Genomic DNA, 24,501 nt, shown 5'->3' with positions numbered 1-24,501 from the left:
AGCTCTGTTAAAGGCTACTTGTTCAGTACTCAAACCTATTAGACTCATATCTTTTCGCACAATAATATCTAATGTCAATTTAGGTCTTCCTCTTCCCATATCATTGCTATATTTCAAAGTTATCATATCCACTCTCTTAACTATGACATCTTTAGGTCTACGGTAGATATACCCAAACCATCTTAGCCTATTTTTCCTTAACTTCTCCTCTAGAAGTGCTACACGACCATCTCACAAACCATTTCATTTCTAATCCACCTCAATATTCTCATTTCTGCTACACTCATTTTGCTCACCTTTTATTTCTTAATAGACCAACATTTTGTCCCGTAAAGTATCGCTGGTCTTATGACATTTCTATAGAATTTTTCCTTCAATTATGTGGATACCCTCTTGTCACATAGTATACCAATAACACTTCTTCACTTGAGTCACCCCACTTGAATCCGATGGGCCACATCATCAGCAATCTCTCCATCTTTACTAATAAGTGAGCTTAAATACCTAAAATGGTCACTCTTTGGTATTTTCTTGGAGGAGCTAGACTATGAATAATTAAAAATAAAATTAATATTTTTGATGTACAACATTATTGTCTTCCAATGATAACATTAGTTTTAATTTTTTAGGTTTGGGGGCGACGATATAGTAAACATTTGTTCTTTGAATGTTTATTTGGCGCTATATATATGGTTAATTATTTATTGACTTTATTCTAGTAATGTTGAGTGTGACCCTAGCACCCCCAACCTTAGTGTAACACTCACATGAATTAAAACCCCACACGCACAGAACTGTTCAGAGTGGGTGGTCCCTCAATGCGTGTGAATGTATGCAATTTAATTTGTGTTATGTTCCTTAAGTTCTTATTTGGCCTTCGCTCGTCGTTGCGTGTCTTAATTAGTGTAACAGCAATAACGCATTATACTTTTCTTGCTATCAATGATACTCCGTAGCACGTAATCTCTAATTGTCTGGGTATTTGTTGTCTTATTCCTCGGATAGCTCTTTATTCTTGTAAATGTGTGTACAATTTATTCAAAAAGTTATAAACCACCTAGCTTGGAAAACAAAAAGAACAAAGAACAAATAAACAAATACCTTCATAAACAATCTGCGTTGTGATACCTTTTTGCCCATTCAATTATGCTTTTCTTATCTATCAATAAAATTTTCTTCGCCGTTCAAAAAAAAATTATCTGGACTAAAGTGAACCACCTACTCTTTTTTTAGAGGGAAAAGATCAACCCAATTATAATAAAAACAAAAACAAAAAATTACAAAAAGAAGTTGCGTTCTACACCATTGCTTTCTGCACCTCCTTAAAAAACAATTTGCTTTCTACACCTCCTTGAAAAACAATTTGCTTTCTACACCATTTCAGCTATAATTTACTACAAAAGTTGCAATCAATAGTATTTAATTTTTCCTCCTCCATGTGCAATTTGATGCATAGAAAAAAACATCAAGAGTTAGGAGTTTTGCCTATCAAAGCCACAAGTCTACTTTAATTTGTTTAAGAACCCTCTCTTTAGACTACTCCACCAATTGGCAATCATATATAGATTTCCCATTTGTTGGTATTCTCCTCTTTACACAACCTGTTTGCATAGAATATCAACTGTTTCTGCTTTGCATGTGTGGAATCCACAGTTGGTGGTTTCTAGCTAATCAAACAAAAGCTGTTTTAAATTTTCACAAGTAGGCATCAGCCGAACCCCTAACTAACTTTGCTAGTAGTATTAGTTTACTTCCTCAACACTTTTTAGCCCTTGAGTTTGTTCACATGCTATGCTATATATTCATCATGCTTTCAAACAACTCTTTTGACCAAAATATTGTAAGAAGCCACAATGGTACCCATGATCACGCGTCACAATACTCGAAGTTATATGGAATCCAAACAAAAGAGAACGAGAAACTCGACGAACATGAATGTCCTTTGCATCAGACGGCCTTTGCCAAACTCTACTCTTGACTTGGATTATAAAGCAGTTCAAATTCCCACCAGTTACGAGCCAAACCCAACTAACTTCGTTACTATTAGTTTGTTTCTTAGTGTTTTTCAGCCCTCATGTTTGTTTTGTTCACATACCACGCTATTCGTGCTTCCTCACAATTTTTTGACAAAAATATGGTGAGAACTGAGAAGCCATGATTGAAGCCCATGAACAAAAAATCCGTGAGTGTAGATGCTTATACGGGGCTGCTGCTACACATACACTCCATAAGGGCAAAAAAAGAACAAAAGAAGAACATACGTTTTTGGAAAGTACACTGCCACGACTACAGAAGAGACTGTAACAATAGTACCACAAACTGTCATTAACTAGGACTTTCATGTTGTAAACCCGCTCGTGAGACAGTTTGACCTCTCCATATCATGATCGTGTCAATTACACTACACTAATCTACAACCAACACAGCAAACCTTATATAGTGTGGGGTTACCGTCGCTTTCTTTCTATACATGAGATTTGATGTGCCATTATGGAACTTAAATCAAATGGTCTGCTCTGATCATTCCTCCATTTATTTCTCTACTTGAGAGTAGGGCTGTAAATGAACTGAGCCGTTCGTGAACTGTTCGAGGCTCGACTCGGTAAAGGCTCGTTCGAGTTCGATTCGTCTACTAAATGAACCGAACCTGAACTTCAATTTTAGGCTCGTTTCATAAATGAGCCGAACATGAACGCAACAGTATTCGGCTCGATTAGGCTCGCGAACCTGAAGTATATGTGCATCATGGGGATTTTATATAGTTATATAGTAAAAAATTTAAAACTTATACAAGTCTAAACGTTTACAATTACTAAAAATTTACTTATGTATATGTTTTTATCTTTTTATATGTATATGAACATATTTATGTACATAATGAAAATTTTATTTGCAGTTTTAGACTTGTATAAGAACATGAAAATATGATATTATTGAATCGTTAAGGCTCGTAAACAAGCTCGAGTTCGACCCAAACCTAGGCAAGCTCGGTTCGAGTTTGGCTCGTCATAATTTTCATTGAGTTCGGCTCGAGCTCGAGTTCGCTAAAAAACTTAACGAACGAATTTAAGTATTCTAATATTCGGCTCGATTCGGCTCGTTTACAGCCCTACTTGAGAGGATGGAGTTTGATACTCTAAATATAAAGCACGAAAAAAATCATCACAAATGTCCTCTCGAATCCACTTTGAAAGGAAGATAGGGTTGAATATGGATTGAAAGTACAAATCGATTAGTGGAAAACTGAGAAAATATTAGAAATGAAGAGGAAAGAATGATGTATATATAGATAGAATTAGCATGAACAGTAAGCTAGATGATGTAAATAGTTTCCTGTTGCACCAAGGAAAACACCTCAGAGAGTCTGGAGAGCCTGTAGCTCAATAATGTACCCAAGATCCCCTACTCTGATTTCTGACGTGAAACTCAGACAAAACAATCGCACAACACAAGAAAACACGGTTATATTTAATTCGGTAGTGTGCCTACATAGGATGAGAAATAACAATTCAATAATCGCAATAAAGAGATTACAATACGAAATGGATATGTATTCGAACTCTTAAACGAAGATACGTAATGTTTGGTTTAGCAAGACACGTGGAACGGGGTGAACATTCAACACAAAACCTATCTCTCAGTAAGGAGAGTCGAATTTCTATACCTCCTCCTGTGATACAAATCAGGAAGGTCGGTAGCCAAAGCAGAATGAGAACAAGAAAGTTTCCAGCATCACCTTCTCTAGTACATACATCGTCTACACCCGAAACATGATTGTGTAAGGGGTAAGTATTATATGCAGTAATAGTACTTCGAATTTGGAATGGGACCCCCTTGAGCTAAGAAATAAAAACTGCCAGGAATAAATATAACATTTCCAAACCAAAAGGAAACACGAAAGTGAAAATCGCCATTGCAGCCAAAGGATTGATCCATTAATCCAACTTCAAACCACCGCATCTTTGCAGCTAATTATATCAACCGGAAACCAATAACAATTACCAACCAATAGTAAAGAAGCAAGCTAATAAAACTCAGCTATATGGCATGATCTCAATTGCAGCATAACCTCTCAAAGTGGGATAACAGACAATTGAGTTGAAAATTGTGAGCAAACCTTAACTACTGTGTGCAGACCATATAAACTATTCTGTTGAGACTTGCAAAATGTTATTCAAGGCTCCGGTTGCATTTTCTCGCATTCTTCTCGTATCGATTGGAAAAGAACAGATGAGAGGTATCGTTCACCGAAGCTCGGGAAAACAACCTGCAAACATTTGAAGATCTCAAAAATTCGAACTGCATATTCCTATATTTCACAGTGTTTGTTATAGTTGAGGAACCAGTGATAGGAAAAGGTGTTTGGAAATGAAGTTTGGAACTAGTTTAGGACAGTGATTATTCACGGCCCAGTTAACTGCACAAATGGTTTCCGAATAATGTCATGACAAGGCAATTACAAGTTTGTAACTAGGAAGTATCAACTGATAGCCTAAATAAGAAATCTCACCATCAAGCATAGCAAGAGAATTAAATGACAGAAATCTCACTATCAAGCATAGCAAGAGAATTAAATGACAGAAATCTCACTATCAAGCATAGCAAGAGAAATGACACAATTCCTTGTAATATTTCTGACTCTTGAGATTCACAAAACGAAAATAGGCTTTGATAATAGATAGCTCTTAATAGCAGGGAGCTCCTCAAGCTGTCAAACCCTTTTTCCACTCTTCCTTTGTCCAACATTCAACACTCTTAATGTATGAGATCTATGTCCGGCATATTTAGTGGGACATTCTCCTATCAAGTACATCTTGGAATTCGAATTTATCAAGTACGCATAGAACTCCTATCAGGCACCTTGTAAACACCATTCATCCAAGAAAACAAAAAGCATATCTGCACCCAAGACCCGTAGCCGAATCCATTAACATATGCTAAATTTTAATATTTGGAAGATGGGCACATTAACCAAAACAAAGTGGGAGTGAATTTTTCCCGTAGTTTTGTCATTTGTTTTCCAACTATCAGTACAAGCACCCCACAGAATCACGGATTAGTACCCTCAAAATCAACTACAAACTTCCAGGATATAAGACTGAACAAGTTAATTAACAATACGTTTCCTAAGAGAACTGAATCACAGGATAAAGATCTCAAAGCAATCACTATGCAAAGGATCTCAAGTTGGTTAACTTTTCCATTTAACATAAACAACTTCGACTTATGAACTCAATAGGTTGATGAGCAATTTCCCTCCCTGCCGTGGTATATCTCTTTCAAAAAGTTCAAAACTAAAATGGAAATTAGAAATTACAAAACTTTAGACATGATGTTTAGAGCCAAAAGGAGTTAAATTCAAATTGGAAAAAATAACGGAGCAAGTTCTACTACGGTTTACGAGAATATTTAAATGAAGTGAGTGATCAACCACCGAAAAGTAACACCAGCTAAGGCTAGGATGGAAAGGGAAGTTTTATGAGGTGGCTTGATGATGAGCAACAGAACCTCCCGAAGCAGTAATCAAGATGAGGGCCGAATCCCAATAACATATGAGAGATGGGGAACCAACCATCTAGCCCACGAAAAGGCCTCTCCAGACGTTCTTAACTTGAAATTGAAGACTCTACAATTAGGAGAAAGGGATGGCATGTGGTATGAGTTCTAACGAAGGATATGGCCGAAGAAAATTTTGAATGACAAAGTTCAATTTTACAAGACTTCTTCTCAACTCTAATTGGATAAAATCGCAAGTAGTAGATATCAACAAAAAGGAGAAACTGCAAAGATGCATACCGCGATAAGCTTTCCTGCATTCTCAGGTCTCTTTCCAACCTTGAGAGCAGCTGCTGCAGCTGCTCCAGAAGAAATTCCAACCTGATGAAGAAATGAAGTAAGATATGAGGAAGATAAACTACAAATAATCCCGACTATTTATGGTAGATATACAGGGGGAAAAAAGAGAAACAATTACAAACTTTTGAGCACCACCATTTTTCAATAGTAAAAGCACAGAAGTATGTCCAGCTATTCGTTTTTGCATTTTTAGATAGAAAAAGCAAGGAAAACAGAATACAACATCTTTGATCAACTTTTGCTCACACGTAATAGTGAAGGTCTACAAATTAACAAGAAACACTAACCAACAAGCCCTCTTGGAGTGCCAGCTGCTTTGCATTTTCAACAGCTTCATCGCTAGATATCTGGATTTAATAACATGCCACGTGAAATGAGACAATCTATACAGCTAAATCTGGCACCATCATCTATATAATAACAGTTGTAGAACAGAACATAACACACAAAATCAATGACAAATTCGAAAATAAGAAAATCCATACTCCTGAAACGAGTGTGCTACACATCACACAGCACCTCACAGGGGACAGCCAGACAAAAACCAAGCTAGAAAGATAACTTCTCATAAAAGTGGTTATATAAAACACTTAAAAATTGGAGAGCAATTCAACATTTTGGTTTATGACCAAAGGTAATCTTACATAAGTGGGCAATGTGCATCATAGCTATCTGCATCACCCTAAGAATTTATAAATCATGCATGCCAAGTTCCTTCACTATGAATGCATTGTAGTCATGCTCCCAGGTGTAATTCACACACCAGAATTTAACTCAAAGGATGTAGATTTTGTTGGTCAGGAATCAATTCTATTAAATGGTTCTTTGTTGAGTTCCAAAACATGAAAACCCTAACAAGATTTTGCTACATGTATTCAGAAGCCGGCTTCTATCCCATCATTCAGTTACAAAGGTTTAACGACTTCAACCTGTCATTTACTCACAAACATGTGTCACCACAAGTTTGTGCGGACGTAAGAATGTTAGTTGTGGCTATAACTCATGGTGGCAGTTGTACTCCATTGCTGTTATGGTGCTGAAAATACCCAATTAGAATGATTGTGTAAGCAGTATCTCAGGTCGTCATTGGCAATGCTTATACTATTATGCTGAACATGTTCATCTACAACAAACACTGTAGCACAACAAAAAATTCCCAGGAAGGGGACTCGAACTAAATTTCAGGAATATGAATCACACAGTCGAAAAGAAAAGATAAGAAGGGGTCACTCAGAAATACCCAAGAACACTGGAAGTAGCATCTGAGCAACAAGGTAACTACGGCATATGGGACATTGTTTAATTCGTGGTGCATGTAAAACAAACATCCAAACCAAAGGAGATAATAATGGTAAAATAAGCGTAAGACCTGTATGACTTCATCAACCACATCTTGATCCAAATTTCTTGGTATGAAACCTGCTCCAATTCCTTGAATTTTGTGAGGCCCTGCATTTCAGATGGTTAAAGCTAGAACAAGACCCTAGAAACGATGTTCAAACACAAAAAGTAGTAGTAATAATAATAATAATGACAATGTTCACTTGCTGTCTTACCAGGCTTCCCGCCAGATAGTATGTTGCTTTCTAGAGGTTCTACACCAATTACCTGACACAACATGAGCACAAGTACAAAAAAGGAACTTTTGTTCGTAAACATTTCCCGTGCCAACTTTCGCAAAGACTTGCAATACCATTTTGGCTCTATCTCATTTACGCAAAGAATGTAGTATTACAGTGGCTCCAATGAATATAAACATGTAAAAATTCTTTTATAAGTTCGTTGGGCCAATACAAAAGGCAAAGCGAAGTACCTTTACGCCAGGGTTTTTCTCTTTAAGGAACCGACCAACCCCACTAATTGTTCCACCAGTGCCAATCCCTGCAACAAAAAAATCCACCTTGCCTTTTGTATCTTCCCAGATCTCAGGACCAGTTGTCTCATAGTGAATCTGCAAAAAATAGAAGGAACTGAAATTTCAAATTAAGACATCAAAGAAAAAATCGGAGTTCATGAACCGAAATAGTTCATAACTTCTACATCAAATCTACTTCCAACTCTTTTTAGAAGCTGGAAAAAAACAAATCCAGTTTTGACTCTTTAGCTAGAAGTAGGATATCTATTCTATGACCTGCTGAAATACCAACAAATAGGATAGTAGTTTTAGGCCTTGGGTACCAACTGCCAACTATGACCTGCTGAAATAAGGACGATCCAGGAGAATGAAGGATCTAAGTAATGCAATAAAAAATTAAACTGATCCCATCAGGCCCAGATTGAGAAGTCGAACGGTAGATTTGCGGAAAATAGACTCGTGTCCACAAGTACATAACAACGAGAAATAATTTCCTAATAGACATTTCGATAGTAGTATAAATCCTAAAGCAATACTAGCCTTCTAGTGACTATACAAAAAACATGGTGCACAGAAAAAAAATATTATAAATTACCTTTGGATTTGCTGGATTATCAAATTGTTGAAGCATGTATGCATTTGGGGTGCTATTCAAAATTTCTTCAGCTTTCTGAACTGCTCCCTTCATGCCCGTAGCAGAATCAGTCAAAACAAGCTCAGCCCCAAAAGCTTTCATAAGAACCCTTCTCTCCAGACTCATAGAAGCGGGCATTGTCAAGATGAGCTTATACCCTTTTGAAGCTGCTATAAAAGCGAGGCCAATGCCTGTGTTTCCACTTGTAGGCTCCACCAGAATACTCTAGAGAGAGAGGGGGAGAACAAGAGAACAAAAGGAGACAATTGCAAAATTAGAATGAAAGACGGGATAATGTCAATTTCAATTGAAGCAATATCAAGGTATTGACTCAAACAAGTTGCCTTACGGAGTAAATGTCATACGCAGGAAGAGTAACCAGAGATAAAGAAATCTAGTATATTGCTACTTTGTTTTAAGAAATCTAGTATATTGCTACCTTCTTTTGATAACCAAAGATTTGTATGTTGTTAGAGTAATGACCTCATGTAATAGATAGAAAAACAGAATGAGAAGCATATGTGCCACCTTGCGTGATGAACTCGTTTCTTACATATACAAATAGAAAAGAACAGAGAGAAAAGGTGCCAAAAGATCAATATTCTTTTATCAATGTATGATGAACTCATTTCTCACAAGTGCCACTTCGCAATGGGATAGTTGTTGCTTTGGTGGGTTAAAAGGCTTTTTACAGTCTCCTGAGATATGCCATTAAAGACTCGAACTATTTTACAGGATGCATGACCAAGCAGACAACTTGTTTAACACATATGCAGAGGAAAATATCCTGTCAAAGGTGACGGGCCTAGAAGTTCTGAGAAAAACTATAATATTGTGCATGGACATGAACATCTGAATGATTCGTGATTATTCGTGTCTTAAACAATGATATATTGCTGGTAATAATTTCCTACCCGGGTTGACGTTGGCTGTACGATCCCATTGTTGCATTTCCCTTCCAATTTCAACTATGGCCTAAGGTGGACGATATGTACCTCCTCGCACTTGTGGTCCCAGGGAAAGGAGAACCCAATTTTTTGTAGCAAGACCAAAAGAAATGACAGGAGAGCATTCTATCAGTGTCCCCTAGAACAAACCATTAGGATTATAACAAATCAGCTTTTACAGTTGTCCTATTAAAGCTCCAACTCTTGGTTCCTTACAGTTTATTTTTCTCTCTTAGAGTATCAAGGAAACAAGTAGAACAAACTCCAAGATAGCTATGGATCGCTAATTCTATGTTTTGCTATGGCCTAAGGTGGACGATATGTACCTCCTCGCACTTGTGGTCCCAGGGACAGGAGAACCCAATTTTTTGTAGCAAGACCAAAAGAAATGACAGGAGAGCATTCTATGAGTGTCCCCTAGAACGAACCATTAGGATTATAACAAATCAGCTTTTACAGTTGTCCTATTAAAGCTCCAACTCTTGGTTCTTTACAGTTTATTTTTCTCTCTTAGAGTATCAAGGAAACAAGTAGAACAAACTCCAAGATAGCTATGGATCGCTAATTCTATGTTTTGAAACATAGGTGTTCCCAAAACAGTCAACCTCATCCACCTGAACAAAGCCTATCAGCACTTGATAAAGTCCAAGCCGTTAATCCACAACGCATAGGCTTCATAGGTTGTTCCATGTCTGTTAAATCAACTGAGCCAGAAACCAAATACATCGAGAATGGCAAACACCTTTACAGCTGGAGCGGACCTTAATTTTTTTCCGCATATTGAAGGGAAGCATTGTAAGCTAAATGGAAGAATATACAACAAAAGGTGTTATATGCATCCATGTTCAGTTCTACTCATAAGATCTATGTCACGGGGTCCATACTCCACATCAAACCAAACAAATTAGGCAAGGTGCATCAAGTGGATTGAAAACATCCTTAACCTAGTGTAAGGGTTGTATTCATAATTTTATTACCTTCCCTGGTGTTATAAGACCCTCCTTCTCAGCTTCAGTAATCATGCTGTATCCTATCCTGAAACCAAAAAGAAAACAAATAAGTAAACTCATTCATCCCTGTCTTAAACAGAATACTTCTAGACAGTGCTCAAAATCAAATTGTAGACTCAAAATGTGTTCCTTATTACTCTTTCGCTTTGTCTAGAAAGGGACACACACATTTATCAAGAATCATATTCCCTTCTGTTATCATATACCTCACTAGGACCATTAGAGAATCAGTATAATCTATGGGTTTTATAACCTTGTTCGGAAGAACAATATAGAGTAAAATCCATGCAATGCAACATTGCTGTTGTACCCTAGTGCAAGACCCAAACGCTATGTTCAAAACAACCATAATCATGCGATATTGAACCACATAATATGATGGCTTCTCTAGAATTTGAAATAAATTCAGGACTTCCACTTGTCTAGACGAGTGTAGATGACGTAGAGACTAGAAGAAGGTAGGCTCTAGATGGCACAGCACCAGTGGAGGCAGAAAAATGAGAGTTAGCACAACCAGAGAGAGAGAGAGAGAGACCAATGTACAAGATGATTTGAATTCTTATCTCTCTCGCATGGGGATGTAGCCCCGAACACATAAAACGAGGTGACCGCTCTCGTGAGGACTAGGGATGGCAATGGGGCAGGGCTGAGTCGGATTCATGCTACCCATCCAACTCCGGTTCCATATAGGGATGAAGTTGGAGCACGGAAAATAGGGGAGGCAGTGGGGCCAGTGTATAATCGATTCCCCATTCACCATTGCTATTTGCACCAACTTTGTTCTCTTCAGAGGGTTTTGACAAGAATAATTTGTATCAGTAATGAGTTAATAAGATATAAACGAAGAAATGAATTGAATTTATCAAAGGTATTCTACTCATTATTTTTGAACAAATGAAATCTACATGGATGTAGAAAACTAGAAATATAAAACAAATTAATTACTATGATCGGGGCTGTGCGAGTAAAACAGGGCGGGGAAGGAAATACTATCCCCACCCCGTTTTCGTATCGATCATAGAATACCCGCTCTAATCAGGGCGGGAGGTCTGACACTAGGACGGGGACAATCGCCATCCCTAGAGAGGATAGATGGCATCCTCTCTTTGGTGTTCGTTGTACGAGTAGTGGACTCATAGTTCGTGGGCATGTGTCTAACACTCAATGGAGATCGAGGTTCATGGCTATACAAAGGCGTCCTTGAGCAGAAAGCCCTCTGGCAGTCATGCTACACAACCCTGATCAACTCAGCCACGATCTGACAGGATCAGTGACAGAGGATAGATGTTAGTTCTAGTCGTCATCCATCTTGATCCCCTTTTTTAGCTTGTTCCAGGGGAGGGAGCCCTCCTCAAGAAGGTGGATTGCCTTGCCCCAACAAGCTTCAACTCTAGCTTTCAATCCACATACCGTTGTTGTACACAAGGCATTTGGGCCCTACTCATAGCCTAAACAGGGTGAGTGTGCCCTCGAGATCAATGCAAGAGTGTCGAGGGTCATCTACTATCTTTGTGACGTCAAGGAGGCATATGGCTTGGAGGCCTTGGCAAAGGAGAACATTCTTCAAAGAGGGGTGGAGACATGTTCTCAAGGCCAGTCCATATGTCATCCGAGGTGGGGCCAGGCTAAGTAGCCGCCACGTGTCGGGGCACGTCGTGGGTCTAGAAAGACATGCCTACAACAAGCTCGCTAGATATGAACATAATCTTCAAAATATCCAAATATCTGGAAAACAAAATATCCAAATATCTGGAAAAACAAACAAAAGAAGATTGCTTCGTACCTGTCCTTGACACTACAGCACGGCTCCATGATCTCAAGCTTGGCAGCTATGTTTGCAAGAGACCCCTTAACAATTTTATTCAAGAACACCATCGGGGTTCTCCCAATAAGCTGTCACCAAGCAACAAAAGCAGAAAGGTAAATATACACATGGTGACTGTATTTACAGAAATAACATCCATAATCTATTATCGAAGAAAAGGTCCAAAAAGACACAAGCACAATATCCAAATACAAGATGACTCTATAAAACACGCATCTTAAATAATCTTATCACCCAAAACTGTCCTTACAATCATTAAAAGGATGACATTTGTATACTTTTAAGTCATCAAACTATAATCTAGCCCATTTAATACTAGCATTTACTTATTTTCCTCCATCAACCCATGCCATACTTCCATAGTTCCATGAGCATTCTAAACAAAGTTGGTCGTATAAAATGATTGCAATGGTAAAGGCAAGGAAAAGAACACACTGGATTCATCGCACCACAATTGATAATAGTGACATAATACAACCAATAAGCATATAGAAGACCTCGGCCGGACAAAATTACATGATGCACAAACTTCATAAAATCACTAAATTGCATTCGTATCAGCTTTAAGAAACAAGAATACTAAATATATGACTATAACGAAATAAACATATATACATACATACTACTCATCAATCAGATAAGCAAACCGTATCCTCGTTCATATTCATTCTTGTCAATTCAACATCAAACATAACCATTGTTAAAATAAATAAATAAAAAAAGACATCAACATCGACTTTACAAAGAAGCTAAACAAATTTTCATTTTTTTGGTAATTAAAGGTAAACAAATTTCCCATCTCATTCTCACAGGAAGAGTTGACTTTCAAAAGTCCCGTCTAAAGTTGCCAATTCACAATCAAAACCCCGTATGAATTAGCAACAACCCAGTTCAAATTCCCCGAAGTACCCAAAAAAACAAAGGAGTTAATTCCAATAAACAATCCAAAGGAAAACAAAATGGCAATAAAAAAATTTCCCCATTTAAAACTCTTGAGATTTGGAGCTAGAGAAGAGTTGAATTTTCTCTCACCTGACTGACGTCTTCGGCAATGTTCAGGGCTTGAATCTCAGTTTGGTTATCTAAAGAAACAGCTTTGCATACTATTGGACGAAAAGAAGAGACCTTTACAGATTTCTTTAGGCTTTGAGAAGTGAACCTAAAACTAGTGCTAGTGTAATTACTCAGGAATGGAGGTTTTGAATTAGGGTTGCTGAGAGGGGTCAAGGGCTTGTTCATCACAGAATGAGAAGCCATTGTTGTCATCCCTTCTGCTCTCTCTCTCTCTCTCTCTCTCTCTCTCTCCTCCGTGTCTTATCGAATTTTTGAGGGTTGATAGTTTCGTTTCCAAAAAGTCTACGAACACAGTTCATACAATTGGAGAAATTTTTGGGTGCGGGGGTTATATACCACGTGGTTCCCGCTCGACACTCCTGAACCGTCCGATGTACTTTTGGACGGTTCAGATTAAAACATTCTCTCTCCTGTCACCCCTCATCTTTCTCTCTCCTTTTTCTCTCTTCAAATCCTAGCCGTTCAAAAATACATTGGACGGCTCGAATGTGCCGAACAGGCACCAAGTGGTACCCACCCGACACTAAAATATTTCTCATACAATTGTGATCGGAACCATTGAGGGGGTGTTTCCGGTAGTGAAAAATTTGTAAATTTTTATTTGTGGTCGAAAAGTTGTTAGGTATTTTCGATAGTGAATAAATTGTTGAAAAATGTCAAGTTATTTCCGGTAGTGAATAAGTTGTTGATGTGTTTATGAATAGAGTTACTGTAGCAAAATATATATTTCTTGACAGCTTTTTTGTTAGTGAAAACGAAATGGTAAAATGCTGAAATTTTTTTGTTATTGAAAATGAGATGGTAAAATGCGATAAATTTTTTGTGATTTTTGTTAATGAAAACACCTCATGAATGCGCATGCATGTTGTGTTTTTAAAATTACATGCATCTAACAGTTCCGAATAGACTTATAACCGAAGAAGTGTTTTTAAAATTATTTATATTGCTCGATCGTTTTTTTGCCCCGAGTTATTCGCAATTTATTTACTTCTTATATATGAACCTATTAGATTCTCCATATTATGGAGAAATTTTGGAAATTGAATCTCTAGTTTTAATGAAATTTGAATTTCTTCCCTCTAGTGTGACTTGTGTCAGTTTTAACCCGTAGTTTTTTTTAAATTTGTTGATGGCATGATGTGAACACACAGAATTGAAGACTGAGCGTAAGCTAGTAATGTTTTTGGCTACTGGACTCTAGTCATCAGGGTGTAGCATTCCACCACTTCACCTAGCAACACGACGCTTGTATTGCTCTCCCACAATCCCGTTTTTCGCGATTTAAGCTGCTCTCTAATTCGCTCGTCGCTACTACGAAAATCACTTTTGCTTTCTTTTCCTATGGCTACTAAGATGTTTCAGTTTGCCAAGTTGTCTCTTGTCTGTCCGTAGATTCAATAGCAGTTTGAAAGATTGACTTACTCGTTAATCTCCAGATCTATACTTATTTTCAACTCTCATCTTCATAGTTAAAGTTGTCATTTATCTTATCAGAGGGACGAAATTGAGATTTTGAGCAAACTAAATAGACCATTTGTGAAATTTTACCTTTACTTTCATTTCTTTAAAATAACAATAACAATAATCATATGTAACATTTCTTTGTCTCAATTTGTGATACTAAAGGAATTAATTAATCCTACATGTATCTATCGAGGATGGCGTAGAGCAATATTCTAACACTATCAAATAATTTCTTCTTGTATATTTTATTTACTAGTGATTTGAATTTTTGATTTTAAAAAGTTGATCCGACATATATAGATATTTTACAAAGATTATGAAAAAAAAACATTGCTTATCTCTGTTCTCTTTTCAATATAGGATTTTTCCCAAATCTCTAACGGGCTCATGCTAGAGAATAACACAAAAAATAAAGGGTCTAAACCAATTTTTTTTTAATTTTTGGGTAAAAGAACCAAAAACTTATGTTCTATCATGTTGTGCATAGCACGAGTTTTTGCTAGCCAGTATGAACTTGTATGGTGGTTCAGAATCATCTAGCAATTAGCTGAGGCGCATTGTGCACCTCAACGTATATTATATTGAGAGTTATTTAAAAAACATTGACAAATGTTCAAAACCCAAATTGGCGTTCCGCTCAGCACTTTTTACTCTCTTTCTTGTTTTTATTAGAAGGAAAATAATTGGGATCGTTTTACTTTAATTTTTGTTAGATTCACGTAAATGTGTAATCATTCTTGATAAACTGAATTTACAAAACACTAAACCGGACTCATTTTGACAATCAAAGGTTTAGAATTTTGCTCGATTAAAATTGGCTGCTGATTTTGCCACTCCCTTTTTTGTTAACGTCACTTCTCTGTAAGTGTATTTTTTTTTTGTACTAAAAATACACTTACAGGGGAGTGACGTTAAAAAAAAAAAAAAAAAAAAGTGGCAAGTTTTCTAGTTATCTCTAGTTTTTTGTTTTTCCAAAAGATTTCCCCTTGAACGCATGATGCATGCTTCTAGAGATACAGCTACCAGATTTATCTCCAACAACATGGGGAAAATATCACAGCTGGGAGGCAATAATGTAAGTGGTGGAGCCCATCAGCTTCGTGAGAAGATATGGTGGTTCGAATAGTCAAGAGTTTGACAATGTCCTACCAATTGTTGGCTTTCCTTTTAAAACCATCGAAATTCAGAGACAAGAAATAAAGGAAGAGGAATCAATATCTTGTGAAATTTGACCAAATATTGCAAAACCTGCAGTTGGCTATTTGTTGGCTTCTTGTCGGACCTAATTCAACAATCTGTTCCGTCCATATTGTAGATCACGCCGAAACACATAAGTGTAGTTAAAGTAAATCGATCCCTTTTTTTTTTTCCTTCTAAATTTTGGTCAGTTCCATGGATGCTATGCGATTATAATCCTAAATTAGTCGTGTTAAATAATCAAATGCATATGATACCAAACTGGGAAATCAATAAGTTAGGTGATTAAAAAACGTAACACCTCATTCTTGAAGTTTTTATACATCATAAGGTGAACGAGCCGTGTAATAATTTATTCAAACTTTAGTTTGAAATCTTAAAAAGTTTCAAAAAAAAAAAAATGGGTTCAAAGTCAATTAATTTATACTCCTATGTGAAACAAGTCGATTTTAAATGACCTTTTAACAATCAAACACGATGTCGAACTGGAGTCACTTGATTTGTTTATCAACCCTAGATTTCTAATACATTCTTTATAACGAACTTTTACACCGCTTCTCTAAAATTATCCTGAAAACATACATAACTCGTAATTTCTATATCTTATTACCTTTTGAGTGAAAACTTATGTCAAGAATATAAAATTTTCAATTTGATGCTCAAGGGAAATGGGATATCTGAGAACAACTCCCCACAAAACAAGTTTCAGATACGCACAACCACAAGTTTCGTGTTCTTCACAAAAAGGGAACCGAAAACAGATTTTGAAAGGTGAGAGAAACTTATCTACAGCAGTCGGCAGAGCCGTGAAAAGTTCTTTACAGCAGCAACCAATCTCAACCGTCCAAAAGTATTCTGAACGGTCCGAATTTTAATAAAACTTTTGTGGGAAAAAATTTAACTTTTCCCCAGAAAAGTTTTTTAAAATTCCAGACCATCCAAAACACTTTGGACAGGTGAGATTCACCTCCGTAAACCCATTTTCACGAAAACCTCTGTAAAGAGATATTCTCTTTTGAAAAATAGCAACAAAACGGAATGAATCAATTTTTTAATAGCTTCGAAAGAGCAATAAACATACAAAAAAAGGTTGTGGCTCAATCAAACAGGCTTCAAAAGGACAGCGGGCTTAACCCAGCTGGTCGGATAGTCACCTAGGAGAGATTATGGGTTCGACTCTTATGAAAAGGATGTATTCCTTGGTCGTAACTCCAACATCTGCAAACATACTATTGCTATCCACACACTGGCACACACACACGGGAAGAAAAAAATAAAAAGAGCTCAGAAAACTGGCCAAATGAAGTACTTCCCTGCATCGAGACTCAAAGCAGCAAACGCTTATTTTCGCAGACGTAAAGCTTTTCCAAGAGAATAGAACAATGAGTCCCCTTCGACCCAACTGAAACCACCAACAGTCAATGGCAAAAGGAAGATTAAACAGTACCCATTCTCAAGGAGAGTTCATAGCACTCAGCTTGCGATACTTCCAGTAGACCTTCAACCACTTTGCACACATACACAGAAAGGAAGATAAAAAGGAACAAATATACGTTTCGGTCAGGAAAGCAACACGAAGATGTACCAAATCCAAATAACCAACGTTGGCCACTACCATATGCATATGCTAGTGTTCCACCATTTACTTTCCTAAATAAAAGCCTATTTAAGCGAAGAGCATTGGAAGCTTCAAGCTGTTCTTCGATCACATTTGTGGAGGGATTTATGGAAGTAGATGATTCCTCAACTATATTTCTTTTCCACTTGTTTGGGCTTAGATTTTGGGGTACCTACCCCCGGTGCTGTTCAAAGGATTGGTTGTTATGTTGGTTGAAGGATGCGCATAATCCATGGATTGGCTAGAGAGGGAGTTTGCTTATTATGAGCTATTTGGTGTGGTTGATGTGGTGCTATTGGGTTCTGTGTGTGTGTGTGTGTGGGTGGGGGGGGGGGGGGGGGGGTGGGGGGGGTTGGTGGCTTGGCCCCTTGCGTCAATTCGAGTTCAGGAAGGATGATGGGGGAGGAGTGACTGTGATTCTGATGTTCTTGGTTATGCAGCCCAGTGTAGGGATTCTAGGAAGGGCGCGGCTGCTTGGTGTTCACTATCCAATCAGTCCATTCTGCAGGAAAAGAAGGCTAGGAGAGTGTTTGCATTGTCAGCTTTGATGGTAAGAGGCATTGGCAGTATTGGATGCTCTTTGATGGGCTCATTGCAGATCATTTTCCAAAGTGGAGATCTTGACAGAGTGCTTGTCCAGGCCTTGAGATGTGCAGATTGTGTGGATCAGTGGATGTTTTTGTTAAGCCTGTAATTGTTGTCATTATGAACGTTGTGTGTCTTTTTGACTATCTGCGATCACTAAGGTTACTAGAGATGTTGTAAAGATCGACAATAACCTTGCTAAGTCTGTAAAACAAACCCATAACCAACCACATCCCAGAGAGGGTGGGTGTTGCCACAATCCAACAAGCAAAAAAGAGGAAAGAACAACAGCCAGACAATGAACAAAATTTCCGCATAGTCCTTAAAAAAAAGGTCCCATCCATATGCAGAGTAGGGATAAATCGATGCATGAATATACATACTGCAATTCTATTAGACCCAAATGCATGTCAATTCCTCTAAGTCATCAAAATTAAGGTTACACTCACAGAACAAACGCAAGCTCTTACTGGTTTTTAGGGCACGTTGATGGAATCACAGAACGGTGGTCCACAGACGTTCAGAAACAATTAAACTTCCCCAAGAAAAATCTGCTTGTCGCTACTACAAGATCCAATGATTGGTTCAGTGGGATGGAACACAGTTTCATTCACAGATCCCGAGTGCCCTGGTAGCCTGTACAAGATGCGCCGAGAAGTTGTATCCCAAATATACACCAACCGATCAGAACTACCAGCCGTGACCTTACTCCCATCCGGCGACCACCCGCATTTCAACAAGTTCTTCTCAAAGTTGTGCTGGTGACCTTCCAAAATCTTAACACAACGATTCTGCGGAGCGTACGGTCGCATATCCCAGATACAGAGCTTGCAATCCATGCCATTGGTTAGAAGGTAGGACCCGTCCGGACTCAACTGCATTCCGGTTATCATATCCTGATGTCCTTGAAGAGTCATGGTCACCTCGTTCCTCCGCAAATCCCACACCTTTATATCGTTATCTATCCCGCCGGTGTAGATTTTATCTGATGCGTCGGCAAAACCAACGGCTGTGATTTGGTACTTGTCTGGAAAAGTTTGGATTGCACCCCTCTGACGCATATCCCAGAGCTTTGCAGTCCCATCGTCAGATCCGCTGACTACAAGAGGTGGACCCCGACGGGAAGTACAGCATGAGTTCACGAATTCGTTGTGTTCCGCCATTTTCTTGACCTGTTTCCCGGTTTCTACGTCCCATGCCCTAAGGGTCTTGTCAGGACTGGCGGATATTATCTGGGACCCATCAGTGGTCCACTGGAGATCCAAGATGGCGTTTTTGTGCCCTCTCAACACCATGAAGTTCTTGCATTCCCCGTGCACGTTCCAGAGGAATATCTCCCTGTCGTGAGACCCAGATGCGATGATTGTTCCTGCCGGATTGAACTTCATCGTGTATACAGCACTCTGATGGCCTGTTAACAGCATGATTGGCGATTCCAAACTTGATGTCCGCTGTTGCTTTCCGTTTGCCCCAGGCTGTGGAGGAGCACTGTAAGGAACAGTGGACCATTCCATTGGCCTTGGACCGACTACTGACAGAGCACTTTCACCATCTCTCGGTAATGGTTGCATCATGGCTTCGGTGCTAGTTTGTATCTAAAGACAAGGATTTAACCACTATCAATTCTGTTCAAAAAGCAACAAATTAAGTTAGCCATCACATAAAGAAACACAGCATTAAACCAAAACTGAGATGTTTAAAAAGATTATGTCAAGCACCTCAAGGTCTTGCACATGTTTTACACTGAAACTGAAATTCAAGCTTCTAAGAGACAAGAAATCACATACTGCTAAGATCATCAGAAAATATATTATCAATGATGTAATGAATGGAATAATAGACACCATTGTAGGATGGAAGGTGTAAACAGCTGCAGGCAGCCGCAGTTTCTCTGATCAGTCCCCCCCACCCAACATCACAACTCTCCTCAAATGAGTAGGAATATGAGTAAAAAAACTTTTATCACCGCTACTTGTGCCCCTTAACCATTACAATTATTTTACTTGCTCACCACCATTAAAAGTCAATAAACAAAAACTCAAAATCTATATTTGATGACTCCCACTCAATATCACTCATCAGTCATCACCGATAGGCAAAGAGAACACCTTAAACTTGGTACTTGAATTCATTGAGCTATATAGAAGGAAGAGGCACGAGAACTTACTCATGTTATACCCAAGGGTGCAAACTACAATATCATGTCAGGAAGAGACCAAAAAAAAATTATTGTGTAACAAGGAAACAAAGAGTGTCATCTATGTAAAACCCTTGAATACTACTAACTTAAGAACTAAATGTCAAAATGATACTCCTTCCGCCCCAATTTATTTGCCCCTCGTCCTAATCTAGGTTTCTAACCGGATAGAAAATTGCTTATACCTAAAACTGATAATAATTTTCATATGCAATACGATGTTGTTTGATCTAATCTAGCTCCATTAGTTCTATTAAACAGCATTTTCAAATCACATAAAAGCTCATAAATTAAATGATACAAGCAATTTAAAAGTCACGCGAATTCCCAAAAAAAGGAAAAACAAATTTGCACGACAGAGGGAGAAAATTAAAAAAAAAACTTCAAGATTGTGCTTAAAAAAAACCTAGATAACTCGAGATGAACCAAGATACTTGATTGTGAAAAGTCAAAGACTACTGAAGTTGCTCTAATATGCCTCTGGTTCATTCTCTACTCTGAAAGCAGCTCCCACATCACTCGGATTACTGTATTTTCTTACATTTCATGGGCTTTCACTCGGATTACTATATTTTCTTACATTTCATGGGCTCCCACAACTCTTCTTCTCAAAATATTCTTCGCCCTAGTCTTCCCGAGAAGCAGATTTCTACAATCTCTTCTTCCACTTTGCCGAATCCCACTTCTTTTTCGACTTAAATCGCCCCTTCTAACCCTAAAATGCGCGTCTCGACAAGCGATTTAACGATAGTGTTTTTCTCTCCTATTACTAGTACTGACTAATACAACCAGTATAGATAAGAAAACGAAGCAAAAACACGATTCGACATCTACAGATTTGTGTGTGTGTGTGTGTGTGTGTGTGTGAGAGAGAGAGAGAGAGAGAGAGAGAGAGAGAGAGAGAGAGTACCTGAGCGAAGATTTCTGTTTGTGAACCCTAGAGTGGAGGAAAGCCCTAGAACAGACCGTGCCTTTCTCCGGTTCAGCTGCGATTCCAGCGGGTGTATTTGTAAGAGTGGGCCTTCCATTTTATGAGTTTGGGCAGGCATTTTAGGGTAACGACCAGATGTCCAAGCTTTTTTGCGATCGAAGCCTGTCCAAAGCCCAAAGGCCCAATGGGTTTCTCTACTCTCAATGCTAAGAGATATCAATGACTTTTTTATGTGATGTACCAATTCAATTTTCAGGATATATATAATTGCAATTGCAATGGTATTGAATGTTCTACTTCTGATGATTATTGGAAGGCTATAGTAGAAATGAATGGTCTCAGTGTGAATGTTCTGACTGAGAAACAGCAGGGTCTTTTAGAAGTTATCGATCAAATTGATGATCCCCAGCTTAAGATGAAAGTAATAGAAACTTGTATATCTTCAATGAAGGAAGAAGAGGAAGAAAAACCCCAGCTTCCTAATGAAAATTATAGTTTAAAAATTATTCTTGATCGTTTAGAACAGGTAGATAATCTTAAACCTGTTACAATTCCTGATCTTAAGAATGAAATTAATACTCTGAAGGCCGAGATTAGGTCATTAAAAACTTTTCAGAGCAAAGCTGCTCAAGAATTTTATGATATCAAGACAAGATTGGTTGTCTTGGAAAATAAAGGCGAATCAAGCAAAGTTGATGATTTGGCCTATTTAAATTCCATAAACAAAGTGGTTTACCAAAAATGGCATATTAAGGTTAATTTGGTAATCCATAAAGAATACACTATCAACAATATTATTGCTTTGGTTGACAGTGGTGCGGATATGAATTGTATCCAAGAAGGAATTGTTCCAACCCAATATTTTGAGAAAACTGCTCAAAGTCTCACTAATGCTAGTGGAGAGAAAATGATAATTAAATACAAACTCAATAATGTTTACATTTGTAATAAGGGAGTTTGTTTAGAAACAACTTTTTTATGTATTAGGAATCTTCAACAGGAGTTAATTCTGGAAACTCCTTTTTTATCAATGTTGCTTCCCATGAAGATTAGCACAGCTGGAATATCTGCTCATATAGATGGTCATGAGATATTTTTTGAATTTGTATCTCCACCTGTTTACAAAGAAATCAATGATATTATGAGAAAAATTTCTCATAAAGATAAACAAATAAATTTTCTCAAAAAAGAGATTCAAATAATGAATATTGAAGAGGTTCTTCAAAAACCCTTTTTAAAAGAGAAAATTTCTCAAATAGAAGAGAGTTTTAAAAAAGAAATTTGTAGTGATATCCCAAATGCTTTCTGGGATAGGAAACAGCATGTTGTTTCATTACCTTATGAGAAGGATTTTAATGAAAAAAGAATTCCTACAAAGGCTAGACCTTCTCAAATGAAACAAGAATATTTGAAATTATGTCAAAATGAGATTGACAGTTTATTTCAAAAGCAATTAATTAGAAAAAGCTATTCTCCTTGGAGTTGTACAGCTTTTTACGTTAATAAAAACGCTGAAAAGGAACGAGGTGTTCCTAGATTAGTTATTAATTATAAACCATTAAATGAAGTCTTAATGTGGATTAGGTATCCTATTCCTAATAAAAAAGACTTGCTGGATCGACTGAATAAAGCAGTCATTTTTTCTAAATTTGATTTAAAATCAGGTTATTGGCAGATTCAAATACAGGAATCTGATCGGTATAAGACTGCATTTGCTGTTCCATTTGGTCATTTCGAATGGAATGTTATGCCTTTTGGTCTGAAGAATGCGCCTTCAGAATTTCAAAATATTATGAATGATATTTTCTATTCCCATGCTGATTTTGCAATATGTTATATTGATGATGTTCTAATATTTTCAGAGAACATAGATCAACATGTTAAACATCTTAGAATTTTTAAAGATGTGATTAAAAGAAATGGTTTGGTAGTTTCTGCCCCTAAGATGAAATTATTCCAGACTAAGGTCAGGTTCTTAGGACATAATATTCATCAGGGAAAAATTATTCCCATTGATAGAAGTATAGAATTTGCTTCTAAATTCCCAGATGAAATTAGGGATAAAAACCAATTGCAAAGATTTTTAGGAAGTCTCAATTATATAGGAGACTATTATAAAGAATTGGCTCAGGATTCTGCACCATTATATGATAGACTTAAGAAGAATCCTCCTCCTTGGTCTGAACAGCATACTAGGGCTGTTCGAAAAATTAAATTAAAAGCAAAGCAATTGCCTTGTCTAGCAATAGCTAATCCTGATTGGAAGAAAATTGTAGAGACAGATGCCTCGAATTTAGGATACGGAGGTATCTTGAAACAATATAATAATAATTCTAATAAAGAAGAATTAGTAAGATTTACTTCTGGTTTGTTTAAAAATGCTCAAACCAATTATAGTACAATAAAGAAAGAAATTCTTTCTATTGTTAAATGCATAAATAAATTTCAAGATGATTTGCTCAATCAACAATTTTTAATTAGAGTTGATTGCAGTGCTGCTAAACAAGTGTTGAAACAGGATATTAAAAATCTTGCTTCAAAGCAAATTTTTGCTCGTTGGCAGCCTGAATTATCTGCCTTTGATTTTGAAATTGAATACATTAAGGGAGAAAATAATTCTCTACCTAATTTCCTTACACGTGAATTTTTGCAGGGATGAATCATAATAATTTTGTTTTACAAAGAACAATATTATTGCAATATCTGAAATTGCAAAGAGCTGTTTTCAACTCCCATGTTGAAATGACAATTTTAAAATGGCCTCATACTCGTAGTAATGTCCTACGATGGGTTCATACCAGAGAGGCATTATTGAGACATTATCAAAAATATGGAACTGATGATGATGAAGACTGGGATATGGAATTTCTCCAGTTGACAATTGACAGGCTTCAATCGGAGCTAATATTATTATCTACTGCTTAATTTTGCAGAATGAACAGACCACCGGATAGAGGGCGTGGTCGAGGAAATTCTCCTCGTGGCAGGGGTCGTCCAAAGGTGACCCAAGCAGAAGTAGAAGCCTACTTAAAGGCTCAGAGATTGCAATATCCATCTCTGCAAGAGGCCAATTTCGCCTCACCATCATCACCTTCAATGGCGGAGGTAGTTCAAACTGAAGAAATCTTCAGAACCTCAGAATTAACTGAGACAATTATGATCCTGGAATCTCAGGATGAGCAATTCAATGATCCTTGGGAAATTAAGTCCCGATACATGGATATAATGGGATACCCAGTTCCTGAAGGGAAATATCGTCCTTGCTATGAACAAATGTTAATTCAAACAGGATCAGTGGAATTTAGCCA

At 37.5% G+C, this 24,501-nt stretch overlaps 3 protein-coding genes across 7 annotated transcripts; 1 reads left to right on the top strand and 2 right to left on the bottom strand.

Moving 5' to 3' along the window:
* Positions 1 to 3,913: 3,913 nt before the first annotated feature.
* Positions 3,914 to 13,501, bottom strand: LOC131300673 (cysteine synthase). Of its 2 annotated transcripts, none has more exons than XM_058326618.1 (10): positions 13,160 to 13,501; positions 12,086 to 12,195; positions 10,270 to 10,327; positions 8,307 to 8,570; positions 7,670 to 7,807; positions 7,413 to 7,464; positions 7,226 to 7,305; positions 6,144 to 6,203; positions 5,797 to 5,877; positions 3,914 to 4,267 (listed from the first exon to the last, which is right to left on the bottom strand). In XM_058326618.1, the coding sequence occupies exons 1-10, from the start codon at positions 13,391 to 13,393 to the stop codon at positions 4,175 to 4,177; spliced, it is 1,170 nt and encodes a 389-aa protein (XP_058182601.1). In that variant the 5' UTR covers positions 13,394 to 13,501; the 3' UTR covers positions 3,914 to 4,174. The 2 variants fall into 2 exon arrangements, with proteins under 2 accessions (XP_058182601.1, XP_058182602.1); XM_058326619.1 differs by having other exon boundaries at positions 4,192 to 4,899; positions 13,160 to 13,497.
* Positions 13,502 to 18,359: 4,858 nt separating this feature from the next.
* LOC131300670 (uncharacterized) lies at positions 18,360 to 21,295 on the bottom strand. Of its 4 annotated transcripts, none has more exons than XM_058326606.1 (2): positions 21,173 to 21,295; positions 18,360 to 19,690 (listed from the first exon to the last, which is right to left on the bottom strand). In XM_058326606.1, exon 2 carries the CDS (start codon positions 19,637 to 19,639, stop codon positions 18,596 to 18,598), a length of 1,044 nt encoding a protein of 347 aa, XP_058182589.1. In that variant the 5' UTR covers positions 19,640 to 19,690; positions 21,173 to 21,295; the 3' UTR covers positions 18,360 to 18,595. The 4 variants fall into 4 exon arrangements, with proteins under 4 accessions (XP_058182589.1, XP_058182592.1, XP_058182591.1 ...); XM_058326609.1 differs by having other exon boundaries at positions 18,360 to 19,660; XM_058326608.1 differs by lacking the exon at positions 21,173 to 21,295 and adding an exon at positions 20,669 to 20,793.
* Positions 21,296 to 21,521: 226 nt separating this feature from the next.
* LOC131301588 (uncharacterized) lies at positions 21,522 to 24,118 on the top strand. The gene is made up of 4 exons (XM_058327950.1): positions 21,522 to 22,023; positions 22,858 to 22,950; positions 23,056 to 23,499; positions 23,847 to 24,118. Exons 1-4 carry the CDS (start codon positions 21,522 to 21,524, stop codon positions 24,116 to 24,118), a joined length of 1,311 nt encoding a protein of 436 aa, XP_058183933.1.
* Positions 24,119 to 24,501: the final 383 nt, after the last annotated feature.

The sequence above is a fragment of the Rhododendron vialii genome, chromosome 9a, assembly GCF_030253575.1.
Source record: "Rhododendron vialii isolate Sample 1 chromosome 9a, ASM3025357v1".
Taxonomy (NCBI): Eukaryota; Viridiplantae; Streptophyta; class Magnoliopsida; order Ericales; family Ericaceae; genus Rhododendron; species Rhododendron vialii.
This window is presented reverse-complemented; position numbering and strand designations above follow the sequence as displayed.